At 38.5% G+C, this 19,662-nt stretch overlaps 1 protein-coding gene across 1 annotated transcript in view; it reads right to left on the reverse strand.

The window, feature by feature from the left end:
* Positions 1-19,662, reverse strand: part of SEMA5A (semaphorin 5A) — a 509,156-nt gene that overhangs the window by 268,601 nt on the left and 220,893 nt on the right. Inside the window, exon 5 of the mRNA XM_032135528.2 lies at positions 12,708-12,753. Coding sequence (XP_031991419.1) covers positions 12,708-12,753 — 46 coding nt within the window. The remainder of the gene's footprint in view (positions 1-12,707; positions 12,754-19,662) is intronic.

Raw genomic sequence — 19,662 nt, forward strand, 5'->3', positions numbered from 1 at the left:
CGCCCGCCTCGGCCTCCCAAAGTGCTGGGATTACAAGCGTGAGCCACCGCGCCCGGCCTCCCCTTCTTTTTTAAGGGAAGTTCTCAAGGGAAATCTGGGTCCCCTGGTCCAATATATTAGCAGCTTTGTCATCTTCCAGAATTGCACTTCTGTCTTCTTCCAGCACGGCAGAGGAACCACTGTGTTGAGACACAAAGCGAATGAGCAGGAAGATCTGGGTTCTAATTGCTTCTTCCATTGTCTCGAGTTTGTGGTTTCTCTTGAAAACTTGGCTGTGGATCTTATTTTTACTCCTCGAAGGTTATGTCTTTTTCTCTTACTTGATTATTTTTAAGACTTTTCTCTTTTCCACCAGTTTTCAGAAGTCTGACTGTAACGCGCTGCTGTGGTTATCTATTGTATTTGAGGTTTGCAGAGCTTCTTAGTCTGTGAGTTGATACTTTTCATCACTTTGGAAAAGTTTCAGTGATAATTACTAGGCATATAGCTTCTGCCTTGTTCTCTCCCTTCTCCTTTTGAGACTTAAGTTGTATGTGAGTTAGAGTTTTCAAGGTGTCGTGTGTGTCTAATACTCTTTTATCTACCCTGTCCAATTCCTCTCCGTACTTCAGTTTGAATATTTTCCACAGACTGGTCTTCCAGTTCACTAATACAATATTGTGCTATGTCTAATCTGCTGTTAAAATTATTCATTTAGTTCCATATGCCAGATATTGTTTGTGTTTTAAAAAATATAGAAAATTTATTCTATTATTTTTTTATTCTAATGTTCTGATAAAATTCTCCATTCCTTAATTAATCTGTATAAATTATCCTCTACTTTCTTCCTCATATTAATCATAATTATTTAAAGTCATCTTCTGCTAACTTTACTAACTGGATCATCTGTGACTTTCATCAGCCAAGAGCAATTCTCCAGAGGAAGGGGAGGCTATGAACCAGTATCAAGCAACCCTCACAACAGCCAGGGATAGGGTGCCCTGTTCTAGAAGGAGAGCTGGGTAGGGTGTCTCTTGTGTTCACAGAGATTTTCCTTTGATGTGCCTTTATTGTCACTTAAATGCTTTATTTTAAATCAATGAAAGAACAGTACATAGGTTCCCTTCATCTTGAATCAGAAGCTAATGGCTATGGTTTAAAATTGCATTTGGTTTTGATGCTCTTTTATTCAAATGGTGCTTGGCAATTTTTAGGCAATGAATTGCATGAGATCTTTGGACTCCAAATATTACCAAAATTACATGTATAGTCATGCCTATTTTCTTATAAAGTAGCCTATTCTTAGTAGGGAATTTCTGCATGGGCAACTTGCCTCTGCGATCTAAGATGCATGTAAATAATAACTGAGTATTGCCAAAAATTGAAAGTAGAATTGAATTTCAAAAATTAAACTGTGCAACCAGCCCATATAAAATCATTGAAGGGATCATGTAGTATCACTTGGAAAAGCAGCAATAGCCCCCACAACAGTAAGAATTGATACAAGCAGATTAAACATTGTGTTCTAATGAAGAAGTATTATATAAACTCTTAAAGGTTAGCTATGAGAGCGCAGCAAAAGGACTGTCTGATAAACATACGTTAAACAAGGGTGTTGTCCTTTGCAGCCCGATCCACAATGACTCTACCCATCTCTGTGACAGTTATCAATAAATTCTGGATGACAAATGGCTTACATGTTAAAGAGTCTCCAAATTAAGAGTTCCAATCCATCCACTCCAGAGAGTGGTCAGCCAATGTGACTGGCTTTTGTTTTTTTGTTTTTTTTTCATTTATGTTTCTCCTTTGCTTTTTATTTTCACTTTGTTCTTAGGTAATTGAGAGACAGCTTACAGAACACACTGTCTCTTACTCAAACAAAAAATCGTTACTAAAATTTGGAGCAATGAGTTTTCCTGGTATGTTGGCTGATTTATTTTTGTTAGCATTTTGGAAGGGACATACAGATAAGGGAAATGAACACAGGGCAGAGAATTCTGAGCATGCCCATCACTCAGCAGTCATGGCAGATATGGGGGCCATTTTTGACATAGAAGGAGAAATGCATTTTAGATAAATGAAATGAACCCCTCCATTTATCTAGCAGCTTGTGATTGTCAGACAGTGTTTGCTATTGGATTACAGAAATTGCCTGACTTCATTTCATGAAACTAAATGATATACATGACTAACAAAAATATTCATGCATCTTCAATTTAGTTTTTGAGGCCACAAGCAAAGCAACAATTTAGAAATGGATAAAAAGAGTTATTAGAAATTAAGATATGCATAACACAAAAGAATGAATTCAATAATAAAGTATGTACTTTTTTGTCAAAGACATAAAAACACTTCATTTCAGTGGCAGAGACTAGTGTCTGTGCAGTCAGAGTCAGAAACATCAAGAAAACTCTAAGTAAGATACCTAAAAGTATTGAGTATTATCAATCATAGTGGGTGCTATTGGCACCCCATCCAGCTCTTCTTATGAAACAGGACACTGTATCCCTGGCTGCTGTCAGTGTTAGCTGATCCTGGTTCATAGCTTCCCAACTCTCTGGAGAATTGCTCTTGGTTAATGAGAGCCACCTCACCAGGAAGTTATGTCACCAAACACTCCAAATTCAGCAGCAGAAGAACAAGGGAGAGTTGGTTATAAATCGCCACAGCCCTTGCCTCAAATGGGATCAACAGCGTTTCTATTTATGCTCCAGAGCTGCGTCTGGGATCGGGTTGAGGCTATCCTCCAGCTGACAGGAAATTTTTGCCTACTTCCTTTCTTTGATATGTCACTCACTCCCTACCTTTTGGGAGCATGCCTTAAGTAAATCACATGCTTGAGAACCCCTGCCTCAGACTGTGTTTCCAGGGTACCCGGCCTAAAACCCACATATGAATTTCAATTAAAAATTAACAGTTATATTCACTGTAAGCCAGATGTCAACTATAGGTGGTATGCTGGCAAGTACAATAAAGCAGCAATTGTCCTCTGGAGCCCTACACACCCAGGTCCAAATCGTAGCTCTACCACCTCTCAGCTGGCTTATCTTGGCTAAATCACATCAACTTGTAGACCTCAACTCCTCTGCTGTTGAATGTTGAAAATAATACCCCCACTTTGATGCTGCTGGAGAACTCGATGAGATGATGCTTTCAAAGTGCCAAGAACAGAGCAATGGCATAGTGAGTGATGCCTGCTATTATTTTTGTTGCTGTCATCATGATTCCATGACAAATTAGGTCATTAAAGTTACATCAAATAAGCATAATGCCAAGTTTCAAATTAGTAGGGAATGTTTTCCTTAAACAAACAGGAATTCAGGCATTACTTAAGCATGATGGAAGAAAGAGTAAGTAGAAGGATGATGCATATTAAAAATTTAATCCTGACAGAGAATTCAGGGATAAATCCGGTGCACTCTTCTTCCTGGCTGTCCTCTCCAAAATGTACTATAGAGAAAATTGAGGTAAAGAGAGGTTAAGTGGCTTGCTCAAAGTATTCCTGCTTGTTATTTACAGAAATATTAGAAGCATAAAGAAATCTGTTTGTATGTAGCAAAAAAATTAGAATGGTACGGGAGGGTGGGATGAGGGTAGAACAGGGAACAGTTAAGTGTATCCCCAGGGGCCAGTCTTGTTTTCCCTAGCACTGACTAGGAGAAAATGCTAATATCTGTCAATGTCTGAATGCATACAAACCACGTTTCCCAACCTGCCTTGTGGTTTCTTGAAGCTATGTGACTGAGTTATGGCCAGTGAAATCTGGGCACAAGGGATGCGCTTCCTGGCATGGCATGATCCTTTGCATGATCTTCCACTCGACTTTGTCTTTCTTCCCTGCTGCCCCTGGAGGCATGGGTTGAAGATGGGATACCATAAGATAGAGAACACTGTGGGATCCTGAATGGCAGCATGCAGCGAAGCCCCACAGACTGTACTGGACTCACTTGCAAGGGAGGAATAAGTCTTCTGCATGTGAATGTTCAGCTTCTAGGAGGGCGGAGTTGTTTTAATGGCAGTTAACTTGACTCATATTCTCTGAAACTAGTAAAATCTTAGTCCTCATCTACATAAAATATACATAATCAACTATAAATCTTCCAGAAAGTTATTTAAAAAGTAAATATGTTTGAATAAAATAGGTATATAAAACGGCATCTGACAGAAAATCTTCACCAAGAGAACAGATATAAGAGCCTAGAATCTGAGGAGAAATGAGATATAAGAGCCTAGAATCTGAGGAGGACAGTTGGTAACACTGTCTCAGGTTACCAACTTCTGGGTCAAGATCAACTGGGGATCATGTAATTATTACACAAGGAGTCCAAATAAACACAGCAATCAAACATTGATAAACTAAAAAAAAATACTGAGTCATATTGTGTTCGTTCATCAATTCAGGAAATATTCATTGAGAACTTGCTGAGTACCAGGTACCATAACAGGTGACAAACTTTTTCTTAAAGGAAGAGTCACATAGTTTATATTTTAGGCTTGGTAGGCCAGACAGTCTCTGTGGCTACTGGTCAAGTTAGCTGAATAGCAGCCATAGACGTTATGTTAAAAAAAAATAAACAATATGTCTGGATTCCAAATAAAACTTTATTAACTATTATAGGCCAACGACATGCAAATGAATGGCTATGTTCCAATAATACCTTTACTATGGTCAACACACCTTAGTTGTTAACTCCTGAAAAATTTTAATAAAAATAATCTTTAAAATCCACTTCTCCTTTCACATTCCGGGTACTGTTGTGGGGTGGGGGGTGGGGGGGGCGGGGACAGCATTAGGAGATATACCTAATGCTAAATGACGAGCTAATGGGTGCAGGAAATCAACATGGCACATGGATACATATGTAACAAACCTGCACATTGTGCACATGTACCCTAAAACCTAAAGTATAAAAAAAAAAAAAAAAAAATCCACTTCTATGACACTAAGAACATATGACAAAGGTAAAAAAATGAGCTCAGAATCATGATTTTTGAGAGCTGTGGGGAAGACCAGTCTCCCCTTGCCCAATAAATATAAAACATAATTTAAAAAATTAATCATTGTGAATATCTCATTGGAATAGTTATTCTAAATTATTAATTAATATATCATGCTTTAAATTATACAGAAGAATTCCAACAGAGGGTAGTTATATTATAGTGTTATGACCCACTAGAGAGGGTATTATAAATTGCCTCAATTTATTTTTAAATTTAATTTCATATTAATAATAGGAAGTAATTTAAACACAAGAATCCCAGCAGCTTCTTTAGAACTGGCCACTAAAGATTCATATGTATATTCATGTATATATATATATATATATATATGCAAACTATGAATCTTTAGTGTTTAGATTTCTTCATATATGGAGACATATATGTTCAACATATATATAGAAATCTAAACCGAAAAATTCCCTAAGCACATCAAAGATCTTCTATGTTCAATCAAGTAATCTTAATATCACAGATTAGATTAGAATATGGCTTCTTTAAAACATGTGGAAACTGAGGCAGCAATCAAGGAACACAGGGTTTCTCAACGTTGGCACTGTTAGCATTCAGAGTCAGGTAAATTTCGCTCAACGGGGGGTCCTGCTCTGTGCATTGTAGAAGGTTTGTTATCATCCCTGGTCTCTACCCGCTAGATGCCAGTCAAAGCTTCCCCTACCAGTTGTGACAACTAATAATGTCCCCAGATATTGCCAAATATTCCCAGAAGGTAAAATTTTGGGGAGTTGAGAACTTCTAGTCAAAAAATTGACTCATGTTGAAACTCAATCCCCCCAACCCAGATATACAGGAAAGAAGTTAATATCCACTTTAACTTTTGAGAGAATTCTCTACTGATATTGATCATGTAGTCAGAGAGATCTAACAGTTTTCAATTTAGAAACCATAGAGAGGCAGGTGGCAAATTGGAACACAGATTTCATTTTTTCTGCTTATCCCAGCATTTGTGAGTGAGAAACAGGCAGTGAATTTCTTTCCGTTAGAAACAAAACAATATAAAAATGGATTTGGAGCTATTTCCCAAAAGAATTTTAGGAAGACAGTGAGGTTAAATGAGCTCCAGCCCCTTTGTGTTTTTTGAACTCTGTTCAGTGAGCATCTACCTCCAGCCATCTGCAGTAGGATCCCAGATGGGTAAATGCTGCGAATTAGTCTTGAGACCAGCTGCATTTTTATATTTTTCAAAAAGCTTTGTTCTTGTAAAATAATCTCCATGATTAAGGCAAGAAGAAAACTGATACTGAAGATTTGAATCTGTTATTATGACATGAGATAGAAGAAACAAATTATGGCCAACCATCACTATGCCTGAAAATGATTGGTTTTCAATAGGGGATGGCTAAACTTCAGCATGCAGTGAGTTGCAAAAAAAAAAAAAAAAAAAAAAAAAAAAAAACACAGTCTCTGAGCAAAAAGGTGCCTTATAAGTGAAAATAAGTTAATATTTGATTCTGTAGCCATTGATGACAAACAGGTTTTATTTTCTTAGTTTAAAAGCAACTCTTGGTCTTTAAATATTAAGAGACATCTTCTCTTAATATGTTAAGGCGTACCTGTCTGAAAATCATAAGAAGTATTCCAAATATAGCCATTTTACTACATGGTAAATTTATATGTGAATATTCCTAGGGTCATGCCAAGAGATTTACCTCATACAGATAACATTCACTCAAGGTAAGAGAGTACTTTTATCCCAATTCCTGCTCAAATCTTCATGGGTTTAGCAATTCCACCAGTGATGTTTCTAGTTTGTCAAAAAGACAAGATTTTTTTTTTTGGCAAAAGGGAAGAGACTTCCGATTTGAAGTACTGTTGACTCCACGTCCAAAATATTCCTTGCACCAGATTTATCAGGCAACCTGACTTGGAAGTGAGTTTTCTCCTTTGGAAGCCACCCCACAAAAGCCTATTTTTCTCCTCACTGAATTTCAGTATGGTTCTACAGAGCTGAGCCGTCATGTGTGACAGTGCTTTGATAGACATCATAAGGTCAGGGAATGGTGGGAGGGGAGTGGAGAGGGTGCACTAAGGCAGTGTCCCCATGTTCCTACTGTAGCCAGGAAGTGTGCTGGCTGCTGGACGGAAAGTACCACCCTGTATTTCAGGGCAGTTGACAAGGCACAATGCAGTGGGGTCTCCAGAATTCTATGAACATCACTAAGTAGGAAAAAAAGAAGAATCATTATTCAACAACTGCTTTCTCATCATTGTTGCTAAACCAATGTCAAAGCAGGAGAAAAAATTGAGGAGAGAGGAAAATTGTAAAACAGTATTGAGAAGACAAGTGGTTGGTATGTAAGGAATGAATATATCAGTCAAGAATTGCCTGTCGCATCCACGAATTGTCCCCTGGGGTGACAGTATGCACGTGTGTGTTTTAGGATGTCTCTTCCAAAAGCATTTCTTATAAATCTAGCTTCTGGATTAACGTTACTTTTCTTTTCTTGAATTTAGGGACAAAAATAGGTTGTTTGCCTCACACTCCATTAGTGTTACATTTAAAAAGGTTAGGGAAGAGTAAGCTTATTAAATACCAAGGGACAGAGACTTGTAAGCCATCTGTTTTGACTCTACCACCTTCCAGGTAACCTAATCGAATAATCTCATCTAATTCTGAACATATAGAAAGAAAGAAAACACTTCTCACAACACAGAGAATGAATTTCAACACGAGGCAGTAAGTACTAGTCAGAAATAAAGGCTATGAGGCTGTGAAATGCCTCAGAGGGTCACCAGCCAAGCAGGCACAGAATGGGTTACAAAGAGGTGAAGTCACCAGTGAAACTCAAGGATGGGCAGTCTTTTTCTCCAGGAAGAAGAAGATAAATAAGGTGAAGTTGTTTGAGGCAGGACAGCAAGAGCAAATGCTTCGAGTTGGAAAATAGCCTATAGTTTGGAAAACAGTACGTAGCGCGACATGACAAGGTAGAAACTGCCCCCAGGTGACCAGGAGAGACACAGGTAATGCAAACTGCCACCTGGAGGTGAACCTCTGTCCTGCACAGGGGCAGGACCCAAGGACGCCTTGTCTAGTGTAAAATAAAGGCTACTGGTGAACTACATTCATGTCTCATTGTCTCCAGTTTCCTTGAAATTGGTTGTCCTCCTTGATCTGTTTCATCATTTTTCTACATTTAAACAATAATTTTTAACTTTGGAGAGAGAAAAGGAGAAAAATATTAACCTGAGATCTACAAATCAACCCCCATGATTTGTGGTAGAAAACAATCTTTCTATGTAATAATTGAAGGCACACAAGTCAAATGTTCTCTCACTTATTATCTAAAACTGTTTTCCAATGGGGTGCACCAGCCATCCAGAACACTTCAACTCTGGCTGGTCCAAACCCAAGTGTGATGGAAATAAAAAACATACACTGGAGTTTGAAGACTGAGTTCCAGAAAAAAAAAAAAAGTGCAACAGATCATTAATTTCTTATAATGATTCTATGCTGAAATTAAAATATTTTGGATATATTGAGGTAGCAAAATATACTGTTAGTAGTCATTTCCCTTGCTTCTCTGTACTTTTTTCAGTGTGCCTGGAAGATCATCTTAAATTACCTATTTGGCTCACATAGTGCTTCTATCAGACAGCACTGTTATAACACCCTTTGTCCACAAGTGTGCTTATTCCTTTCTGTCATCATTGGGAACTGTCATGTAAATTAAAATAAAATATTCATAGAAACCAACAAGGCCTCTTTGCTGGAGACATGTGATATTAAAAAAAAAAAGTGTGTCATGAAGAATGCCAGCCTTCTCTCTCCAGACTAAGTAACAGTAGGCTACAGAACTCCGTACACAGCCACAGAATATGAAAAAGCAGAATTGCCCTGCTTTGCACCAATGATACAGCAGTCTGACCTCTATCATTAGAGCTGCATTTTCAAAACCACAGTTGAAAAAGTCACTGTCTTCTTGCTTGGTGCTATGCCAGTAGACTAAGCTCTCACCAGGTAGTGGTACTGATGGGCATCCTATACTTCAGTAATAGCTCATCAATCCCATCAATAATTGCAACCTGATTTCCACTGAAGGCAGCCAAGACCAAGGGAGGCAATGATGAAAAAAGTACAATTAGATTCCTTGACCTCACAAAAATATATACACATGAGTTAATGGAAATACATCTCCTCACTTTTTTGCATCTATTTATTTGGACATCATGTCAGTAAAATTTGCAAAAATGTCACAATAGACTCTCATAAGCCCTTCACCTAGATTCCCCTGTTAACACTGTATCATATTTGCTTTATTATTTTTGCCTCTGCACACGTGTATAGCTTCTGTGTATTTATGTATATAACAATTTTAAAAGCTATTTTGGCCAGGCACGGTGGCTCAAGCCTGTAACCCCAGCACTTTGGGAGGCTGAGGTGGGCGGATCACCTGAGGTCAGGAGTTTGAGACCAGTCTGACCAATATGGTGAAACCCCATCTCTACTAAAAACACAAAAATTAGCCAGGCGTGGTGGCAGGCGCCTGTAGTCCCAGCCACTGGGGAGGCTGAGACAGGAGAATTGCTTGAACCTGGGAGGCGGAGGTTGCAGTGAGCCGAGATCACTCCACTGCACTCCAGCCTGGGCAACAGAGCAAGACTCCGTCTCAAAAAAAAAAAAAAAAAAAAAGCTATTTTGATATAAGTTGCAGAAATGATACCCATTACCCCTATATATTTTAGCATGTTTTTCCAAAAAACAATGACATTCTCCTACATTAGTTATCAAAATCAACAAATTAACATTAATACATTTCTACTATCTTATCCAGACATTTGAATTTCTCCAGTTGTCCCAATAACGTCCTTTATAGTAAGAAAAAATATATCTGCTCCAAGATTCAATTTGGGTCAAGTATTGCATTTGATCCCCATGTCTATTTCTTGAGCTTTATGATGGAAGAGCTCTTCATTATTTCTTCTTTTTTCATAGCTTTTATGACTTTGTGATATCTGCAGGGTAGAGGTCAGTTTTTTTGTAGGATGTCCCTCAGTGTATCTGGTGGTTCCTCACGATAAGGTTATTAGTTATAATTTTGGTTATAATTTTTGGCTGAAATATCAAGGACATCTTGCTGTGTCCTCTGTGCATCAAATCACTGAACTCTGTCCCATTGCTGGTGAAGTTCCCCTTGACCTTTGACTATTTGGTCATGGGCTATTTGCCAGATTTCAGTTATAAGTTTTCCTGTTGTAATTAATAAGTATCATATAGGTAAGTACTTTAAGACTACTATGAATAAATATCCTGTCTGTCATCAAACTCTGACCCATAAGTTAAGCATCTATTGATCACTTTTGCCTTTTAAATCAATTTTTAGTATAAGGGTTGCCAAATCATAATCTCCTAATCAAATTATTCCTTCAATATTTATTAGTTGGCATTTGTTTACTCATTTATTTATGTTTTATGTTAGCATCTACTCATGGATTCTTATGTTATTCAATGTGTTATAATCTACTACTGGCATTATCTATTTTGACAATCAAATTGTCCCAGATTTCTTCAGTAAGCCCACTTCAAGCTGGCTCCTAGTTTCTTGTGACACACCCTCATCATTCTTTAAATATTTTCCTTAATTTCTGAAACAACAAGCTCTTCCAGTCTTATCTGAGTTCTCCATGCCCAACTCTAGATTAAGCCACTTCTCAAAAAAATCCTTCATTTGTTTTCATGGAGAATTATGTTTAGAAACAAAGTAACATGTATCAAGTGTGTTCACTGCTACTAAGACAATACTTCGAAACCCTCTCAGCTGACAGAGCTAGCAAATTTGGGAACAAACGAATGTGTATATGCAAATATATGTTTGTGCACACACAGACCTACAAAAGCTCACTTTTTAACACATGTGATATGCCAGAGAGTATACCATGAGAACAAAAATGAGTATAATATGTAGTTTCTATCTACTAAAAGATATATATTTTAGAAAAGGTTATCTAAAACAATCTTTAAAATGGCATTTTGATTAAATTGTTGATCATTCATTTTTTAATTGGCAAGTAAAAATTGTATCTATTGATAGTGTACAACATGTCACTTTGATATATGTATATGTTGTGGAATGGCTAAATCAAGCTAATTAACATGCAGGTATCTCACATTATTTATTTATTTATTTATTTAATTTTGATGTTGAGAACACTTGAAATCTACTCTCTTAGCAATTTTCAAGCATATAGTACATTGTTAGTAGTTATAGTCACCATGTCATACAATGGATCTCTTTAACTTATTCCTTTGTCTAACTGGAATTTTTTGTTCTGTGGCCAACATCTCCCTAACACCTTCCCTGACCTTCTGGGCCCCTGGAAACCACCAGTCCACTCTCTGCTCCTAAGAGTTTGTCTTTTTTAGATTTCACACATAAGTAAGATCTTGCAGTATTTGTCCTTCTGCGCCTGGCTTATTTCACTGAAGATAATGACTTCAAATTGCTGATCATTCTGATTCCTTAATCATAAATTCATAATTTTACCACTCAGCTCAATGAAAGACTCCAGTTATATACTATTATATACTAAATTGCATTGGAAAGACAAATTATTCTCAATTGTGATACAACTATTACAATGGAGATTTATTATTATTATCACTTTAAAAAATAAAAAACAATAAAAAAATTGATAAATTGCAACCTTTTATCTCTTTTGAATATCTTACTTATTTTTCACCATGCTAATATGGAGTTGGTAGTGATTTGTGACCATTTCACAGATGACAAACCAATAATTCCTAGAAGTCATGGAACTAGATCACAAATCAGGTCGATGTGTCTTCAAAGCCCTTGCTTTTTATCAATATTAGCTTTGATTGTGAGATTGGCTGATTTTAACACCCTGCTAAGTAAAAGATAGATCTAATATTAAAACCTAGCTCTGAAGTTCCCTGAATGTTCACAAGCAGCAGCATTAAAGAGAGAATAAAATAATATAAAATCCTCTCCAATCACCTCTTAGAGCTCTAGCACATCAGAGTGAGACTAAAATTGGTTGAAGAACTTTTTCTAAACTCTACACAGCCCAAAGATTCTGGCATAGTCCACAGGGAGTTCCAGAATCTTGGTGAAGAAGATATTTGTGTCTTAACTCTCTTATTTTCTAGGAGACACATTTTAAAGACTAGAGGGAAAAGTGGGCTTTTGTGACTCAGATCTGCTACTAAAATAAATACTTCATTTAAGCACAAGATCTCTGGTCCATTGTCCAAACCACAACAACAGAAGCAGGTAAATTTCATTTTGATCTATTTCCCTTTATTCTTTGTTATAGGTAGCTTTTAACCCATGTATTCGTATGTATGTTTATATATAAATTACAAAGAGGAAACAAAGCTGTTTCACAAGAATATGATGCCCAAATGCATCAAACTAAATAATCGATGATTGCTGTAACTGTGGGGAAAGGAATGTGTCCAGGCTTTGAGGTAATGTTTCTTGAATGGTCTCTCATCTAAGAAAGGATAAATCAGGATCACATCCATGGAACAAAGAGGGCCACCTGACAGGAGGAAAAGGCTAATTGGGAATTAAGGGAGGTGACGACTCATAACAAGTAGGGCAGCCTTAGTCCTGTGGCCTGACCCGCTGAGGAAATGAGCCCCTGCTCAGGCTGGATTAACACCTTTACATGCGTCTGTCTTCATCCCTTCAAACAGTGAATTAATTGGGATGGAAAATGAAGGCTTGAGAAAAATAAATTGCACCTACCTGGATAAGAGACAGATCCTCAAGCTGTAACCTGAAGAGGTAGTTTCTACAAAATACAAAAAGAGAGCAGTTTTATTTTTAATAGATCACAAAAAGTTAAGAGTTTATAAAAATTTCAAGAACAAAGAAAATAAAATAATAATTTTGACTTCAAAAGCATCTTCTTTCTAAGAATATGTTTAGCACTACTTTCCTTGGATCTTAGAGTACAAAGAGGAATTCAAGAGGTCAACAAATACACATTAGAGATTGGTGAGAAAGCTAATGAATAAGTGGGGTGTGTTTGTACATAATTATGGTAAGTGTAAGTCATTAACTGGCTCTCTTGATCCATATGGAATAAATAAAAGGACATGGGCATTCCATTCTGAAACTGTTTTACTTAAGCAAGATGATGTAAAACTATTCCTCATAGGTCCTCCTTTTTAATTATCACCTGAATTCACCATGTTTTATAATTAAGATTTTGAATTCAAGCAACGCTTTGAGGTTCACAGTACTCTACCTTGTAAGATGGATTCAGTACGTAATAAAAGTTTAGAAATATGAACTTGGGCCTGGCATGGTGGCTCACACCTGTAATCCCAGCACTTTGGGAGGCTGAGGCAGGAGGATGTTTTGATCCTAGGAGGTGGAGGTTGCCAGGCTCCTGGGAACAATGGCAAAATCTGTCTCTACAAAAAATACAGAAGTTATCCAGGCATATTGGCATTTGCCTATAGTCCCAGCTACTCAGGAGGCTGAGGCAGGAGGATGCCTTGATCCTGGGAGGTGGAGGTTGCAGTAAGCTGTGATCACACCACTGCAGTTCAGCCAGGGTGACAGGGTGAGACCCTGTCTCAAAAACAAACAAATAAATAAATAAATAATAAACACATAAATATAACTTGCATTATATAGGATTTGGTTTAAAAAGAAAAGAAATATGAACTTGGTGGTCTGCCCAAAGGAAACTGATGACATCAAGGGCTTCAAAGAGTCAAGTTTCACTGCCCAAGTATAAAAGAGGAAATTAGAGAAAAGTAAAATATCAATTTCAACAAAGAAGGGGAAGAAGAGTGAAACATATAGTGAAATAGAGATCAGCAGAGGACAGGGAAAAAAGACAGATTAGTTACACCAGGCTTTGGACTCTAGTGTTGTAGGTTTTAGAGACAACTCATTAACCTCCCTCAGTATTCTCTGCTTCAGCCTCTAACTGAAATCCTGACATCATGTAAATGGGAAGATGGGGCGCAGATGTGCACCAGCAGCACCCCAAAGAGGAAGCGAGGAGAAAGCCAGCCTAAGTGCAAATAATAATGTCAAGAAGATGCTGGCACATAATGGTAAGCAAACTCTAAGATGCAAATGAGCATGAGGCGGGATCTCCAAGAAGCCAAGGATGCTGTTATAATGGGCTGGTCCAAAGTCACTTCTTATTGGTTTTACAACACCTATGAGGCATAAATGTTGACTATTTTCACTGTCGTTGGGGGGGCAGTAGGTATATAAGCTGGACGTATGTCCCAGTAGAAGTGACAAGTGACAGCCAAAGCAGCCCAAGAGCCTAGCCTTGAGATGACCAAGAAACATCCCTATGGGTTATGGACAGAGTTAGGGAGGACAAAGCCCCCATGGAAGCTGGCACTCAGAAGCACATGTACACACACAGCTGCAGGATGAAAGAGGACTAGGCTCACATTCAGGTAGTCTCATGAGTCCAGGCATTGCCTCCTGGGCATTCAGTTCTCACACAATTTGCCCCCTCACATGGGGGTACCTCCTCTCTAAACTGAGTGAAAACGGCCTCACCCAAACCAAAGCAATACTCTCTTTACCACACTCTTTCCACCTTTCCAATCTCACCTCTGATATACCCAAGAGAAGCTCCCAGAAGCACTGCTTGGCACATGCCACCTCCATCAGAAAGCCGTTTCAGGAAACGTTCCCCTGTCCTTTATTATAATGCTACAGCCCTCTATGTAGAACCAGGTAGAGGATACCTCTGAGGGGAGGGAATATTACAGGAAAGTCTTTTGATTTAGTCGGTGTCATGAGAAGTCTAGGACTCCAACAGAATTGTCATCTGCAGGCCAGGCACATTGCCCTGTAATCCCAGCACTGTGGGAGGCCAAGGTGGGCTAATCACTTGAGTCCTAGAGTTCTAGACAGGCCTAGGCAACATAGGGAGACCCTATCTCTACAAAAAAAGAAAAAATACAAAAATTAGTCAGGTGGCGTGGTGCGCGCTTGTAGTCCCAGCTACTCAGGAGGCTGAAGTGGGAGGATCGATTGAGCCTGGGAGGTCAAGGTTCCAGTGAGCCACAATCCTGCCACTGCACTCCAGCCTGGGCGAAAGAGAGAGATCCTGTCTCAACAACAATAAAAAGTCATTTTCAGAGGAACAAATGTGAACTTGGTGCACATACAGAAGAGTATGTTGAAGGAGCCAAGGTAGGTGGCACTGGAGGGTGACTCGCATTTCAACATTAGCCAAGCTTTCACCCAGTGTGACCTTGAAACCAGCACACCTCCTCTAAGGGAAGCGAGAAATCTACACACACACACAGACAAGTCTTTCAGAAGCAGGGCTTACCAGTATGATATAGTTTGGCTGTGTCCCCACCCAAATCTCATCTTGAATTTTAATCCCCATAATCCCCATGTGTCCAGGGAGGGGCCTAGTAGGAGGTGATTGGATCATGGGGGCAGGTTGCTTCATGTTGTTCTCATGATACTGAGTGAGTCTCATGAGATCTGATGGTTTTATAAGCATCTGGCATTTCCCCTGCTTGCTTTTCTCTGTCCTGCCACCATGTGAGAAGGCCCAAGCTTGCTTCCCCTTCACCTTCCACCACGTTTACAAGTTTCCTGAGCCCTCCCCAGCCATGTATAACTGTGAATCAATTAAACTTATTTCCCTTATACATTACCCAGTGTCAGGTATTTCTTTATAGTAGCGTGAGAGCAGACTAGTACGTAGCGGCACCAGGGAAATTACTAGCCATTGTACACCCATTGCCTCTATGAGAAGCTCAGCTCCCCACCCTCACATGTTTCCCACTGTCTTTCTGGTTTCAGGAGGCTGCCCCTCTGCTATGGGAGGCAGTATTACCTAGCAGTTAAGAATATTCATGCAAAAACTAGAGTTCTGCCTCTATACAATCTCAGGAAGAAAGCATTTCTCTCTATGCCTTAGTCTTTTCATCTGTAAAATGGAGCTAATAATCAAACCCATTCCCTAGGGTTGTTGTGAGGTTTAAATCAAAGAAAAACACTTGGAATGAAGTCTGACCCATTGTAAGCATCAATTAATGGTGCCAACTTCTACGTTTATTTTGTCATTGGTCCTGGAATCCAGTCGTCCTACTCCTTTTCAACCCATTGGCAATTTTAAGAAAGACTTCTTCAGTAAATATTTCCAATAAAAGAAACTCATTCATTTAGTAAATGAATTACCTAAGAGCTTTGGTGATATCTCATGGTTCATTCTTTCGTGCATACTCACACACATACGTGTGCACATGTATGTTCACACTACGGTATCTGTCTCCAGAAAATTTCTTGAAAAGAAGCTCTCATACACAAAGGAAGAGCTGGAAGTGCTGTCAGGCCCTTTGAGAAAAGACCATAGCAGAGTCTGCAGTGCTCTGTAGAGCTCTGTGCAGATCAAGTGAAGAGCTCTCTGTCTACTTGGAGAGGGGAGTGGAGGAGACGCAGAGATCACCGTCTGCAACACCTGCTTCCAGTTTTCAGGTGTTTTCCATAGGAGAAGATAACGGCTTATAATCAAAACTATGCCACATTCTCAGTCCACATCTCCATAAGCAAATATAACTCTTCTGATCATTATTTTTCTACTTCTCAAGTTCCAGCGGGCTGTAAAGATACCCCTCCTCTCCAGAAACATTGCTAGTGGAGTTCAACCATCTACCTCTTCTCCTTCCAAATACCTGAGAGCTATAGTGCCCTTCCAATTATCTCACCAGTAATAAATCAATATGGCAGAGGTATTCAATAGGTGAAAGGAAGGGGCAGAGAGGATGGAGGGGAACACTTACTAAGAAAAATAGCACAGTTGCTATGAAATACCATCGTCACCACCATCACCATCACCACATCCGATACCCCAGGAAGGAAAGCACCAGAGGATTTGAACTTTTCTTTTTGTAGTATTTTCTGGGTTGCAAGATAAAAATTGGTGGTTATTTTAGCCCATTCTCATATTTTTAATCAAATAATATAGAGTATAAGAAATCGAGAACTAAGCTGTCACTAAAGAGTATATACCCCTCAATTTATAGATGAGGAAACTTCTATAGATTTACAGCTTCAGTGAGATTTGTCCAATATTGTAAGGCTTCAGAGAAAGTCCTGGGATTAGAAACAAGTCCCCCTGTCTTGGTGTCCCTTGTCCCATGATGCCTCAAGACCCCACATATTAGTTATTCAATGTCCCCTTCCTAATTTCACCTGCACCAAACATACACACACCCAGAAACAACACAGTAACAGCTCTTATGCTACGACTATTTCATATCTTCACTGGTCATTTACAGGAACATTTACAAATCATTTTAAGAAAATTCAAGTCTTAGTTCTAATAATAACAAACTTTGATCCTAGGCCATCAATTTTCACCTCTGGGACTGTGATCTGGCTGTGATGTATGTCTCCCCATGAGGAGAACAGTTTGAGCCTACGGGTCTGGCTGTTTAAATGGCACCTCTTTTCTCTCCTTTTATTTTGCCTGAATAACTCCCTGCCCATACCTAATTCTAAGAATATCCCTATTTCTTAACTTATGAAATGAAAGAGATAAACTATACAATTATCTCAATGTATTTAAATAATACAAATTCCCAAAAGACCATGACCATGTTTAGATATACACAATGCCTAAGTTCTATGAATAAATGGCCATTTTACAAAAATATTTTTATTATGGCCAATTTTAATCATTTCCTGAGAAGTGTTTTTCATGTGTTATTTTTCACAACTGAGTAACTTATTTCAAAATAATCTTAAAAGAAACCTCAACATATAAAATAGATACAATAATTCTTTAATAGTATAAATTGATGTAATAAGTACTTATGTATTTGTTAATAATAAAATCAGTTGATGAAGCTTTCTTAAAAAAATTAAAACTCCACTTATCAGAACTATTTATCGTCTTACACAGATCAACATCTATTTAATGTGTATATTCACGCCAGTTGATTGGTTATGTTTTTGTTGATTTTTTATTTGTTTGATTTTTAAGGCACAGAGTTGGTAGGTGCTTTTAAATATTTCTTTTTTTTCTTTTTTTCTTTTCTTTTTTTTTTTTTTTTTGTCTGGGATGGAGTCTCGCTTCTTCGCCCAGGCTGCAGTGCAACGACATGATCTCGGCTCACTGCAACCTCCACTTCCTGGGTTCAAGCAATTCTCCTGCCTCAGCCTCCCCAGTAGCCAGGATTACATGGACTTGCCACCACGCCCGACTAATTTTTGTATTTCTAGTAGAGACAGTGTTTCACCATGTTAGCCAGGCTGGTCTTGAACTCCTGACCTCAAGTGATCCTCCCAAAGTGCTGGGATTACAGGCGTGAGCCACCGTGTCTGGCCTAAATATTAGTTTAATAAATGACTATGGTCCATGTAAAACCCAAGTAGTCAAATGCCTCGCTACACAAACAGTTTAGTATTCACCTTATTACAATTTTCAGCTATTTTAAACAATATTTTAAAAGATGAACCATAAGTAAAACATCTGTGGAATTCCCTAATCACATCCCAAGAACCTAAGAATCTGACAAAACACAGTGTGGATTCTGCTATTCTCAAATCTCTTTCCTCGAACTATGTGGCCCCACGTACAACTCCAAATGCATTTTTGCAGTAGGAAAAATTCCAAGCCAGCTGGCAACATGAGGGACTTGAAATCTCTCAAGACATCTTGATCCATCACAGTTTAGGTCAATGACCTACAAAGTTAAAGGTTACAAAAAGAAAGAAAACCTTCTAAAGGGGACAAAAAATAGATATTATATTCCCAGGTGTTGGGCCACTCACAAACTAAAGTAAGATCTATGGAACCCTGCAAGTGGCTGTCCTCCAGGGTATTACAGAAGAGGCAACCACTTTATCTTGCAATTGTGCAAGCACAGAGGAGGGAAAACAATATGCGTGAGGTTCACCAGAAAGGCCACCAGCCTTTCCAACATGAAGGAATAATGCTTCTGGCCCCTGGCCAACTGGAAATGCTAACCAAATGTTGCCAAGTAGGGTCAGTCTCCGTAATAGAGCAATGCTTTGAGCAACCCAAAGCATTTAAGTGATCTCATTAATCTTCACAACACCCCTAGATGTAAATAGGTAGTAATAAGGAATATTGCCATTCTTCAGGGAAAAAGGCAGTGGTGCAAGAGGTTAAGAGATTAGATTCTTTGAATGCATTAGTTGTATAGCTTGGGGGAATGATTCTATACTTCTATTTTTCTCCTGTCGTTACCAAAGTGAAAAGCAAGAGTTTGCCAAAGTGTAACAGTTCAGTTTTACGGCTACAGTAAATAAAAACATGAGTTTTTCTGCCCATGGTATGGATCTACTTTTTTTTTTTTTTTTTCAAATGCCATGGAATAAAATTTGACATTGCACATTCACGTGCAATAAACCAGATTCCTTTTAGGAGTAATAATATATGAGGAGTACATAGATCCAATGGGCTGAATAATTCAAATCACAAAGCTATTAAATTTGGCAGATGCAAAATTATAATATTAAAACCTATTCTTCGTTTCCCCACTAGACACCTGAGTGGGTTTTCTACGTCTTCACCAAAGTTTCTTGCTTACTGACTCTAGGATTGAATAACTCATTCCTGGGTCCCATCACTTCCCCCAGTGGCCTATTAGAAACAAATCACTAAGCACAACAATATATTCTGGGAGGGAGCAGTGGGGACCTTAATAAATGAAGTTCATTTGTA

This window comes from Hylobates moloch, unplaced genomic scaffold, assembly GCF_009828535.3.
Source record: "Hylobates moloch isolate HMO894 unplaced genomic scaffold, HMol_V3 SCAFFOLD_17, whole genome shotgun sequence".
Taxonomy (NCBI): domain Eukaryota; kingdom Metazoa; phylum Chordata; class Mammalia; order Primates; family Hylobatidae; genus Hylobates; species Hylobates moloch.